Consider the following 13717-nt stretch of genomic DNA (forward strand, 5'->3'; position numbering starts at 1 on the left):
ACCACACAGTGAGAGGCCCGCGTACTGCAAAAATAAAAAACAAAAAACTGAGGCCTGCCCTGGGATCCCAGAGCTTGTAAGCAGCTCTTTTTAAATCCCAACTGTATCTCATTTTACTCTACCCTTTACAACTAAATCTTACCTCCTCTGAGTACAAAATGAGTGCATGATTCATGACACCTATTTATACCAAGAAAAAGGACTAGAGCTTGAGCTTGTTAACTCTTGGCTTCTCCTGTGGCTCAGAACGTGGCCTTGTGCACATCACTTAATTCATTCAGGAAATACTGCCTGAGTTCCTGCCGAGTGCTGGACACCTCTAGAAGTGTGGCACACAGCAGTGAACAGGACAGATGGGTCTCAACAGCTTATGTTCTAGTTGAGCAATAGACAACGTTAAACTTTTAAAACACAGGTGAGTGCTCTAATGAAAAGACCGTATAAAGGGATGGAGAGAGATAGGGTGAGGGGTGCAGGGGCAAATCATGCAATGGTCTGAGTAAAACAATAGAATCAGTTAATTGTGATAATTAGTAGTAATTAATAGTAGAACAAATTAAACATACTTTATGCAAGGAAGAAACCCCAATATTTTATGTTTCTTTATTTCCTCTGATACAACAGTTTAACTTTTTAAAAACTCTCTATTGGATATTTAAAATCTGTGGGCTATGTTAATGTATAGTCTACAGTATATAATCCCGTTGCGGAGCACAGGCTCCGGACGCGCAGGCTCAGCGGCCATGGCTCACGTGCCCAGCCCCTCCGCGGCATGTGGGATCTTCCCGGAGCGGGGAACCAACCCATGTCCCCTGCATCGGCAGGCGGACTCTCAACCACTGCGCCACCAGGGAAGCCCCAAGTTTAAGGCTTTAAAAGGAGAACATAAATGCAATAGACCTAATGAAAAAGATAATACCTATATTTAATTTTAAAAAGGAAATATTTCTGTCTCATGATATAGTGGGATGTTTTTACTCTGTTTTCTTTGTCAATATTTCTCTGAACTGCCTGTGGCCTTCAAGACATACTTCTTTTCTTGTATGAACAGTAGTGGTAAAACTGACTACATACAAAATTTACTTTGACTTGGAGCTCTGCTCCTATCAAGCCCACGTTATGCTAATTCCTGGTGTCACCCCAATTTGATGACAGCAAGCCAAATATCTCCTAAACAAAAGCATATGAGCGTGGGATACTTAATGATTTTATCTACTAGCAACAGCAGGTTTTTAGATTTGGATGAATTCATTTCCAGCTCTCTAAAAATGTCTATCCACTTTGTATCTAAAAGGCTTATGCTAGTAAAGCAGCTGTTTGCTGGGTCTTGGATCTATAAATTCATCAGAGGCTATCCATGTCTAAAATGTCCACAATTTTTAAGCACTTCAGTGTTTGAATGTCACTTTACGTTAACCCCTCTCAGGGAAAATGAGAAAGGTAATTTGAACTTGTGAAGTTGAAGTTAACAGTTTCAGTCAAGAAATTGAGAAAGTTCTATTTAACCAGATCATCAAACAATTCTGAGGAAACAGCATATAACTTTTGTTTTACTATAATCATTTTCTCCTTTCTCATCCTCATTCTCCAAATTAGAGAAGGACATGCTTGTTCCACACTTGGAAAATATAATTTTCCAGTAAGACATTTTAACGTCTTTTCTATGGCTAGTATCAATAGCAATCTGGTACACATATGTCTAAGGAGGCCATCTCCGTCCATTTCTTTAAAGCTTAAAATCTTCCCAAGTGCTTCTGCATGTTTTGAAGAAATCGAGAAATAACCAAAACCTTTCATTCTGAAAGCCTCAGTATTCAGATAAGCAAATCACATCCCCTTTTTTGCAGTGTTGCAGATAAAATCTTTTAATTTTCTTTTTTTATAAAGATTTTTTGATGTGGACCAGTTTTAAAGCCTTTATTGAATTTGTTACAATATTGCTTCTATTTTCCGTTTTGGTTTTTTGGCCACGAGGCATGTGGGATCTTAGCTCCCCGACCAGGGATCAAACCCACACCACCTGCATTGGAAGGTGAAGTCTTAACCACTGGACCGCCAGGGAAGTCCCTAATATCTTTTTATTTTCTTCGGTGAAAAGTTTAGGGACTGAATGGAATTTACAAAAATTACATCTACGTTGTCTGCCAAATGTGCAGATAGATGAACAAAATCTAGTTATTAATTGAACAAGATATCAACACCCTTTCGTTTTATGTTTGTGTGGGTGTGGTTTCATTAAAATCTTCATAGAAATCAAGAAGATGATTTGAAACTCCATTTTTCGAGTACCTAAGAACTAGGGGGAAATTTTTGTTACCATGACTCCACACACCACTCGATAAACTGTAGAAAGCTAATGATGATGGCTGGCAAGATCTGACAAAATAGGCTTTAGACTGTAAGGGACCAACATATCTTGTCAAAATTTCCCCTTTAGCTTGCCCACGGGATGTTTTAGCTGCAAGCTCTGAGTTCGGAAAATTAACTGTACCTGAACTGTACCTGGTTTCACAGAGCAGTCAAAGGAATGATGACGATGTGTGTTTGGTATACCTAAGCCAATTCACCACCACTATTTTTATTGGTGTCTTTGGGGGAGCTGAAAAACCTTGACAAAGTTAAAAGTACTTACCTGTCTTTTCCCAGACTTGTGAGATTGCCACCGTGTGTACTTTTACATACCTTTCTCCCGAATACTCAATCCTGAATTTTCTCCATATTGTTCAGTATTCTCTGTTTTGGTTATTTATCTCCCTAATCCATGTGTCCTTCCATTTGTCATTAAAAGAACACATTCGGGCTTCCCTGGTGACGCAGTAGTTGAGAGTCTCCCTGCCGATGCAGGGGACGCGGGTTCGTGACCCGGTCCAGGAGGATCCCGCGTGCCGCGGAGCGGCTGGGCCCGTGAGCCGTGGCCGCTGAGCCTGCGCGTCCGGCGCCTGTGCTCCGCAATGGGAGAGGCCACGGCAGTGAGAGGCCCACGTACCGCAAAAAAAAAAAAAAAAAAAAGAACACATTCACTTAGCCTTTTTTTGGTCTGGGTTATGCTGGTGTTGGTATCGTAACCATTCTTTTCATTATCTAAAATCTTAGAAAACATTATCACAGTATTCACAATGTCAGAAGTTAAAACTAGCACTACTTGATACAAAGCATGAGTTAATCCACAGGCACAGGCAAAGACAGTTACGGCTCCTAATTACAACACACTTAAGTTGCATTACTCAGAGTGATGCATCAATGAATGATTCCTTATTGTGAACTACCGATCTTGGTTATCGACATCAGCAGTCAGGGGCAGTATGGAAGGCAAAAAAATCTCTGCTGTATCATTTGACACTAAAATCTGTTGCTTTCAGCAGTTCCTATTTTGGGGGCCACCATACCAGTTTTCTACTTTACCCACAGCCTTTGCACCCATTGCAAAAACTGGGACTTTGCACGTCCTGAGGAGGGGTTTCCCGGGAAGCAGGTGTTTCAGTGCTAAAACTGGGATAGTCCTGGGAAAACCAGGACAGTTGGTCACCCTATAAGTAGTCTTGACTACGTCTTGTCCACCACCTCCCCTTTCCCCTACTTCCCGACCCTGCCAGAGCTGCCCTCACCCCAAGCTCAGCCAGTCACCTTCCCTCTCCTGGCAGTCTGAAATCTGGAAGGGAGACATGCCTAGCCTGGGAGCTGCCACAATATAGAAGGTTCAAGCATTCCCCAAACAGCCCTAGCTGATTATTAGATAATTCTTGTTGTCCAGGGTTTTCTTCAACCCACTCCTTACCCTAGTATTCTGGTTAACTGCCTTTTCTGCTGAAGGTAGCCAGAGTTGGTTTCTTTAGCTTTCAGACAAGAGCGTCTTCACTACTGCAGTAGTATTGCTTTTGCTGATGTCCTTTCTATATCCTGTTGATCTGTGTCGGATCCTGGGTTCCTTGACACCAAATGGATATTCAGGTGTGGTTTAAAACTAAGATGGCTCTCAGTGATTTCCCGAAAAATGGCAAGGAGGTTGGGTGTTTGTACCTTTGCAATTGCTGAAGAGGGACTCAGCTGTGAGTTGTCAGCAGCCAACAATCCCAGCAGCTAGGGGGATGGGTGCTTTGGCCCTGAAAGGGAGAGAGATGGGTGGCACACCTCAGTATTCACTATACTTTATCTCTATTCAATATCACATTAAAAACAAATTGTACCACTATAATATTTTAAATTGTTAGTAAGATCAGGTTTGTTTGTCTTTTTAAAGTACATAAATATTTAGGAGTTTTTGCCAGTATATATCTTCTAAGAGTTTATTCCACATATAAAGTGAACAATCAGATATAACATTCATTTCACAACTCTTTCATTTTCCCATATTGTGCTAGGGTTTTTTCCTTCAGAATTTTTTAGGTGCACAATCTGTATCAGTAATTGTCAATTTGTCTCATAATTACTAATAAGTAGAATTCTATTTTTAAACCTGCAATTACGGTAACTTACCATCAGTCACTCATCCAGTAAGAGTGGATGAATTCAACCTCTTGCATTCTGGTCTCCAAACCCAAGCTATGGGGTAGTGCTTCTCAAATTTTCATGTGAACAAGAATCATCCAGGAATCAGTGAAAATACAGGTTCTGATTCAGGAGGTCTGGGGTTGGACCAGAGAATCTCTTTCAAATAAGCTGCCATAGGGCTAGTCTGAGGACACCTTAGGAGCAGTGAGGTTCTAAAGCAGGAATTAATAAATTACAGCCCACAGACTAAATCAGCCTGCTGCTTGGTTTTGTTTTAATATTACTTATTTACTTGGCTGTGCCGGTTCTTAGTTGTGGCACACGGGATCTTTTGTTGCGGCACGCAGGATCTAGTTCCCTGACCAGGGATCAACCCCGGGACCCCGGCATTGGGAGCATGGAGTCTTAACCACTGGACCACCAGGGAAGTCCCTTTGTTTTTTATGGCTAAGAGTAGATTTCATAATTTTATTTTATTTATTTACTTTTTTGGCCGCACTGGCGGCATGTGGGATATTTGTTCCCTGACCAGAGACTGAACCCATGCCCCCTGCAGTGGAAGTGCGGAGTCTTAACCACTGCATGGCCAGAGAAGTCCAAGATTTCATAATTTTCAGTAGTTAAGATAAAATCAAAAAGAATAAATATTTTGTGATATGAGAAAATTACATGAAACACAAATTTCAGTGTCTGTAAATAGGGTTATTAGAACACAGCCATGCTCATTTGTTTATGTAATGTCTGTGGTTGGTTTTACACTACAAGGGCAGAGTTGAGTAGTTGTGACAGACTGTAAGGCCAGGCCTGCAAAGCTGAAAATACTGTCTGGCTCTTCACCAAGCTCTAAAGCACTAAATCTGCTGTTTCAGAGATGATTAACACTTCCTAGGGAGAAAGGGGGATTAGCTGTTGAGTTCCTTCTGGTTCTGGGTTTAACAGATTTGCAAAGTCTGTTAGAAAGAAGAGGAAACAAGGTTTTGAGGAGAAAGGACAGAGAAGGTGAATAAAGAACCAGGAGGTAAAAGTTTCTTGAGATTAAAAGGGCTTTACAGAAGGGTTTGGGTTATACAAGTGCATGCATTTGTTTAAATTCAGCAAATGTACACTTATAAAATATTCCGATTTCTTCAGCTTACTTGGAAATGAATGAAAAATTGAGATGGACTGATGAATGGATAGATGGAAAGATGAAAAAGCAAATAGGGTAAAATATTAATGATGGTATAGGAGTGTTCACTCGACAATTCTTCCAACTTTTCTGTATATTTGAAAGTTTTCATAATACAAAGTTAGAGGGGTAACAGGGGAAGAGAACATGAAGGAGGTTACAAATGGGATGATCTTGGGGTAACTTCTGAGGAACTGATTCTTGTGTAAGACATTTTTACTGACTTCCAATGGAGGACCTCCGCTTCCATTGTTCCTGCACTAAGAGACCCAGGGAATTTTAAGCATCAACACTCACAGTGACTGCCATGGCAAGGCAACTCACTCAGGTCTTAACAGATTACCCAGGACACTCCCCTCTACCCAGGGCTGGCTTCATGGGCATGCAACCTGTATAGCTGCAGACAGCCCCACACTCAGAAGGTCCCACACTTGGTTTAACACTCTGCTGTTGCTGTCTTGAAATTTGTGGTAATTTTTGAACAAGAAGCCCCACGTTTTCATTTTGCCCTAGGTCCACAAATTATGTAACTGGTCCTCCCCCAACTCTCTCCTTCCCACCTACCAGACATATCTGAAAAAACAGTGCATCTGAAGTCCCACATCAGGATGGCTCCTGATGAAAAAGCCTCTCAGACCATTAAAATATGCCAGTAATAGGTTATACTTAGAGTTTGAAAGCAGACATGGTTTTTAAATAAATTCAGGGGGACGATTTTCACATTAATGCTTCACATGTGTGATAGGACTTTTTTTGAAGATCAGGTTTTTTACACAAATTAAGGTATGTAAAATGCATGAATACTTTCGAATATTCAAATATATAGATATTAAAAATTAAAATAAAATATTAAAATAACAATTGTTTATTTCATTGTAAAATAATTGTTTTAAAGATTTATTTCTTACCCTGTTACTTATTGAGATGTTATTGACATACAATAAACTGCACATATTTAAAGTGTACAGTGTAATAAGTTTCAACATATACATACACACGTAAAACCATCACAACCAATATTTGATCATACCCATCACCCCAAAAGGTTACTTGTGCTACTTTGTAACTCTCCCTCCCACACCGGGCAAAACTCCATCCCCTAAACAACCACTGATCTGCTTTCTATATAGAGTTTCATATAAACGGAATCACACAGAATGTACACTTTTTGGGACTTCCCTGGCCGTCCAGTGGTTAAGACTCAGCACTTCCACTGCCGGGGGCAAAGGTTCGATCCCTGGTCAGGGAACTAAGATCCTGCAAGCTGCGCCCTGAGGAGGAAAAAAAAAAAAAAATCTGGCTTCTTTCACTCAGCATAATTAGTTTGAGACATCCATATTGTTGTATGAATAGTTATTCCTTTTTATTGCTGAGTAGCATTCCATTGTATACCAAACTTTGTTTATTCATTCATCTATTGATGGACACTGGATTATTTCCTGTTTTGGGCTATAACAAATAAAGCTGCTATAGACATTTGTGTACAGTCTTTGCAGGTGGGTCTATGGTGGTGCAGCAGGTAGCTGCGCCCATTGGCTCCCTGGGGGCAACCATTATCAAGGATATTTCTGGCAATTCACCAATCTTTTTCTGGCCCAGTTTTTGCTTGTAGGGAGGATAGGCGACTGATACCGACCTGCTCCCATCCTTTCTTCAGGGACTCCAGCTCTGGCGCTGCCACTTCTGCATCAATACAACAGCCAGCGTCTCCTCTTAATCAACCTGTTGTCGCTCATAAGAAAGATGGCAGCGCCCTGCAACCAGTTTTTATTAGCGCTAAGGTAGGGCATCCTGGGCGCCACCATTTTGGAGGAGGTGCCAGGCATCTTACATTCTGCTTCTGGGTCCCTACACAGAAGAGGCCATGGCAAGGGTGTACCTTCCAATAAGTGCAAAAGGCACTTGGGCTCTGGCTTGATGGGGTTGGGAAAGAGGCCCTGGGTGGACAAAGGTTTGGGAGAGGGCAGGGCAAGGGGAAAGAAGCTGCAGTAAGGGGGAGTGCAGCTCCAACGGCGCTTCCAACCTGACCCATAGTCACTATGTGAGACAGTGTTTATTGTTGGTTTAAGTCAGTAAATTTTGGGGGTAGTTTGTTTTTCGGCAATAGAGAGTACACCTTCCTTGCTGGTCTCCAACATTCCAGGCACACTGCCTATTTTAGGGTCTTTGCATTTGCTATTCCCTCTGCCCGGAATAGTTTTTTTTTTTTTGGACACGTGCATTATTAGGTCCCTCATTTCTTTCAGGTCTTTATGCAGAGGTCCCTTTGGAGGCCTTTCTCGGCTACTGTATCTAAAATTTCACTCCCCTCCTGTAATAGGGGAGGCGCAGGCACGACCTATAGCAGTCCTGCTCAGCCATTAGTCAGCACCGCAGTGGGCCTCTCCCCCTCCCCCGTATAAAAGGAGACCGAATTTGGACTGAGGGAAGATGGTTTTTTGAGACTCTAGTCTGCCATCTTCTTGGTCTGCTAGGTTTCCAATTAAAGTCGTTATTCCTTGCCAGAACAATTCACCTCCTGATTTACTGGCCTGTCCTGCAGTGAGTAGAGTGAGCTTGGGCTCTGTAACACTCCTACTATTTAATTAATTTGTTTAGTTAGTTAGTTTTTGGGTTTTCTGGCTGCGCCACATGGCATGTGGGATCTTAGTTCCCTGACCAGGGATCAAACCTGCGCCCCCTGCAGTGGAAGTGCGGAATCTTAACTACTGGACCACCAGGGAAGTCCCAACGCTCCTACTATTTTATATACCCTTTCCCTATTTACTTTTTGCTCATTGACAATTATCAGTTTTCCTTTCTGTTTGATGTATCCCCAATGCCAAGAACAGTGCCTGGTTCACGGTAAGCGCTTAGAATGCACTTGTGGGTAAAGGATGCACTTCTATTTAGAGTTCAAGAACTCCCAACAAGCACATCCAGAATCTGTGGCTCACTCAGATCTCTGCTCCAGCACTAGCCTTCCTGACTCCTTCCTACTTTTCAAATCTATTTCCCTGGTGAGGTGGGTAGGTTCTAAGATGGCCTGCAATGACTTCTACCTCCTGGAAGTCTGGAAAGAGGAATCCCCCTTGTGTAATTTCTTCCCCTTGAATGTGGCTGGGAACTGTGACTTGCATCTAACCAACAGAATACAGCAAACGTGACAGGATGTCACTTGCATGATAATATTACATAAGAGTGTAACTTCTGTATTGGTAGCAGACTCCTTATTTGAAGCAAGCTGCTGTGTTGTGAGCTGGACTTTGGAGATGCCCATGTGACAAGGTACTGAGGGTAACCTCTGGCCCACAGCCAGCATGAAATGGAGGCCCTCAGTCCAACAATTCACAAGGAATTGAATTCTGCCAACAACCATGTGATCTTGGAAGCAGCTCCTTCTCTTGCTGAGGATCAGATGAAACCACTGTTCTTGGCAACACCATGACTGTAGCCTTGTGAGACTTGAACCAGAGGACCCAGCTAAGCTGTGTCTGGACTGACAGAAACTGTGAGATAACAAATGTGGGTTGGCTTAAGCTACTAAATTTGTGATAATTTGTTAGGTAGCACTAGGTAACTAACACACTTAGGTTACCAAAGCTAGAGACCAGTGTTAACAGATGTCATAATTTTTTCTCATTACCATCTGTTCTGTGAGGAGGATGCTTTGTTTCAGGGCTAACGATTAGGTGTGTGATCCATACCACAGCTCCACCCTTGTCTGACCATCAGAATTACTGAGGATGCTTGAACCCTCTGCCAGAGCTAATCAAACAGAATCACTGGGGCCAATATGTTTTTAAAAAAAATTCTCTGCAAACTGTCTTGCCCAAGATATTTATTAACTACAAAGGCAGAAATGGCAGATTTAGAGTGGGGAAATCTGACATTGAGCACCTTGACCAAATGATCAAGGTTGACATCACCAATAAGATTTATCACCATCATGTACCCTCTGATATGATGCACTGAAGATGCATCACTTCTGTAATATTAATGCATAAGCCAGTTAATCAAACCCCAATTGAGGGATATTCTACAAAATAACTGGCCAGTATTGTTCAAAAGTGTCTAAGTGATGAAAGACAAGAAAAGACTGGGGAGCTATCATAGTCTGGAGGAGACTAAAGAGAAATAACAGGTAAATGCAATGTGGGATCTGGACTGGATCTTGGGCTAGATGAAGACATCAGTGGGAAGGGCTATAGTTTAATTACCAGTATTATATCAATGTTAATTTCCTGGTTTTGATAATTGTATTATGGTTATATTAGATGTTAACATTAGGGGAAGCTGTGTGAAGAATATTTGGGAACTGTTTTGCAACTTTTTTATAAGTCAAAAATTATTTCAAAATAAAATCAAAAAAATCTTTACTTGAGAGGTTCTCAAAGTATTGCCTTTTGCTCTTTAGATCTACACATTTTCTTTTACTCTGGTGATATCCCAAGGACTGAGCTAGGGGAGAGGCAATAGACCAGGCCAGAGTGCCATCTTGTCAGAAAATAAAAACATTTGCAAGGAAGGCCATGTATTTCAAAACACTCTTCCCCCCTTTATTTTGTTTTTCAAATTACAAAAGTAATATATGTTTGTTAACAAGTAAAACAATACAAAGATATATAAATTTAAAAACTACTTACATTTCCATTCCCCACCAGGGTAACCAATGTTAATATCTTGTTTTATATCTGTCCCTCCACACTGTTCTCTTTGTTCGTATAAACACACACATGCATAAGTACACATATACGTGTTTTAATTAAAAAAATAGATTCATATACATTATTCTGAAATGTTCTCTTTTCACTTAACAATATACCACAAATATCTCCACAAATTAGTAGAGTTCTAGCTTCCCCCTCAAATTTCTTAATCACATATTTGACATATCATACTTGGTTCAGTTATTTACATAATTTTTCTTTGGGGCTTTCATTTTCCTTCTCTTGACTACCCCATTATCCACCTGCATCACCCACCTTCCCCGAACCCAATGTATACTCTTCTATATTTTTCTCCATGCATATAAAATCTTACACAAACATATATGATACATGTTTATCATTCATAAGCACCTAGAAGCATTTTGTAACTGATTTACAAAAACAGAGTCATTTTACACACTTCTACCTTGCTTTTTTCTCTCAAGGAAACATTGTGGAATTCCATTCAGGTCCACTAGCATAGTTTTAACTTGTCCACCTTAATGGCTATATAAACATCCTATGGAATGGATATACTATAGTTCCTTCCCTCTTCCAATTTCCCTGCTGATGGGCATTTATTTTGATTCTAGTGTTTTTTGCCACTAGGAACAATTCACAATAAATGTACATGTCCCTTATGTATTGGGGTTTTACTTCTAAGAGAAGATTGCACAAAGTGGCATAAGTATTTTAAGTTATAATAGATGTCAGATTGCTTTTCAAAAGAGCTGTAACAATTTATGTTTCTACCAGCAGTGTCTTAAGAACACCTTTTGTCCTGACAGCAAAAAGCATTCCTGCTCTTTTTCGTCAGCTTGATTGTCAGTTATCTCATTATAACTTTAATCTGCATTCTCCAACAACTACTGAGGCTAACCATTTTTTTGATAAGCCCATCAGCCACCTAGATTTGCTCTTCTCTCAACTGTCTATTCATTCTTTGCCATGTTTTGCTATTGGGTTATTTTTTTCCTGTCAGTACGAAGACCACTCTTTCTCTGACTGGCTCTGCAAATATTTTCCCCCAAATCGTTGTTTATTGACTGCTGATGGCATCTTTTGCCATGCAAAAGATTGCACTTTTTATGTAGTCAAATATTTATTTTTTAACAGCTTTTGAGTGTCCTGGGTTGGTAAAGTTAATCTCCCCCAATTCCTAGATTGTACATGTAGTCTCCTTTCATTTTCTTTCAAGAATTTTATTGTTATTTTAAAATTTTAAATCTTAAGTCCGCCTCCAATTTTTTTTTTTGTATGGTTTGTGCTGTTGGTTCAACTTTACTTTCTTCCTGATTAAAAAGCCAGTTGTGCTAGAAAAGGTGGAGAAAATGTGCTGGTTTAATATGTTAAAGCTTTTTTAAAAAGTAGTTGGCCATATTATTATTATTATTATTACTATTATTGTTTTTTGCATTGTTAGACACCAAAAGACAATGGTGATATTTAGAGTAAAAAAGTTTGGTGAATGGCATTCTACATATGTGCTTGATATTCATAATTTATTAAATTCACATTTATAATTCTAAAATATAAATAGTGCTTATTATGTGGCTCACTGTGGGACATACCATAATATACCTCTAATTTTCTTCACATATATTTTGTATTCTGTTATCATTTAAACTTTCATAAGCCAGAATGAACAGGTTTATGTTTTATAAAATATTTTCTATAATCTTTAGTATAAAATTTTCTGTCACAATTGGAGCATGACTTGCCTTATGATAAAACACTTGGTCATTAGATCAATGAGATTTCTCCTAAGGATGAATTCCTCCACATATAATGAAATAGGATATCTTGCTCAAGGTTTTTCTACAATTTTTAGGTTTTCATTCCTATAAGCATTCTTCCTAGCATGAACTTTCTGATGTCTGCTGAGGTTTGGCTTCTGGTAGAAAGCTTTGCCACATTCGTTGCATCCATAGGGTTTTTCTCCAGTATGAGTTCTCCAATGTTTATTGAGGCATGACTTTTGACTGAAGGATTTTCCACATTCTCTGCAACGATAGGGTCTTTCTCCTGTGTGTATTTTTTGATGTACATTGAGGTATGACTTCTCACCAAATGACTTCCCACATTCATTGCACACAAAGGGTCTCTCTCCTGTATGTGTCCTCTGATGTTCTCTGCGGTGTGACTTCTGGGTGAAGGCTTTCCCACAAAAAAAACACTCAAAGGGTCTTATCCCAGTGTGTATTCTCTGGTGTTTAATAAGGGTTGACTTATGTGAAAAGGCTTTTCCACAGTCAGTGCATCCATATGGCTTCTCCCCAGTGTGACTTCTTTGATGCCTAATGAATTCAGACTTGTAGCAGAAGGCTTTCCCACACTCAGTACAAACATGGGGTTTCTCTGTAGGTGGAACCCTCTTCCGTTTGTACACAAGGGAATTGGTTACTGCTGGTTTATACATAAGTGCTGGGTTATGGCTGAAAGCTTTCTCACAGTGACTGCATTCCCAGAATTTTTCTCCATTAGGTCTTCTATCATGCTTTGTATGTTGTAATAATTTCCCATATCCATAGCACTCATCTTGCTTTTTTGAATAGTTTCTCTTAAAACCATTCAAGTCTAAATTATGGTTCACACTCTTTCCACAAGCGTCCCAGTTATTAGGGTTTTGAATTGAAGGAAAAAGATCAGTGCTCAGATGTGATATTTTCCCAAACTTATTATATTCATGGCTTCTTTCCTTGGGCAACGTTTTCTTGCTGATGAACGTACCTTGCCTCAAAAGCATGTCTTGCCGTCTTTCCTTCTGGACGTTACCTTGCCAAATGTTTTCTGGAGAAGGTACAGCAAACCTTTCCTTATGAATCTGTTATTATGACCTGGAATAAAACTATTTGAGAAATGCCCTAAAAATTTAAAGGGTGCACAGTATATGAATAGAGAGCATGAATCAGAACTAAAGGCACCAATGCAGGGAAAAGTATTATACGAGTATAGTAGATTCAGAAACTGGCACAAATGTAATGAAACATGTCATAGATGATAGAGAGAAATAATTTTGAAGATGAGAAGATATTATAGAGCAGTGGTTGGCAAACATGTTCTTAAAGGACCAGCGACTAGTTTAGGCTTTGTGGGATATATGGTCTCGGTCACAATTACTTAACTCTCCCATTGTATGGTGAGAACACAGCCAGTATGTAAATGTAAGGAGGGTGCAGCTGTGTTCCAATAAAACTTTATGCACAAAATTAGGTGGCTGACCTATAGGCCAAAGTTTGCTGATCCCTGTTACAGAGGAAAGGGGTTTAAATGTCATAAAGCACCTTGTTACCCAATGCATGGTTCTCAATGGTCAGCATCAGCCTCATCTGGGAACTGATATGTAGGCAGATATGCAGAATCTTGGGCCCCA

General features: G+C 40.1%; 1 protein-coding gene across 3 annotated transcripts in view; it reads right to left on the bottom strand.

Moving 5' to 3' along the window:
- The window catches only part of ZNF568 (zinc finger protein 568), a 167151-nt gene that overhangs the window by 128131 nt on the left and 25303 nt on the right, over window positions 1-13717 (bottom strand). For all 3 annotated transcript variants that reach the window (XM_029212269.1, XM_029212260.1, XM_029212280.1), the window contains one exon: window positions 10173-13134. In XM_029212269.1, coding sequence (XP_029068102.1) covers window positions 12152-13134 — 983 coding nt within the window. In that variant the 3' untranslated portion in view covers window positions 10173-12151. Of the gene's footprint in view, window positions 13135-13717 lie in introns of those variants that run through there.

The sequence above is a fragment of the Monodon monoceros genome, unplaced genomic scaffold (assembly GCF_005190385.1).
Source record: "Monodon monoceros isolate NGI ecotype Baffin Bay Population unplaced genomic scaffold, NGI_Narwhal_1 Super_Scaffold_10, whole genome shotgun sequence".
Taxonomy (NCBI): Eukaryota; Metazoa; Chordata; class Mammalia; order Artiodactyla; family Monodontidae; genus Monodon; species Monodon monoceros.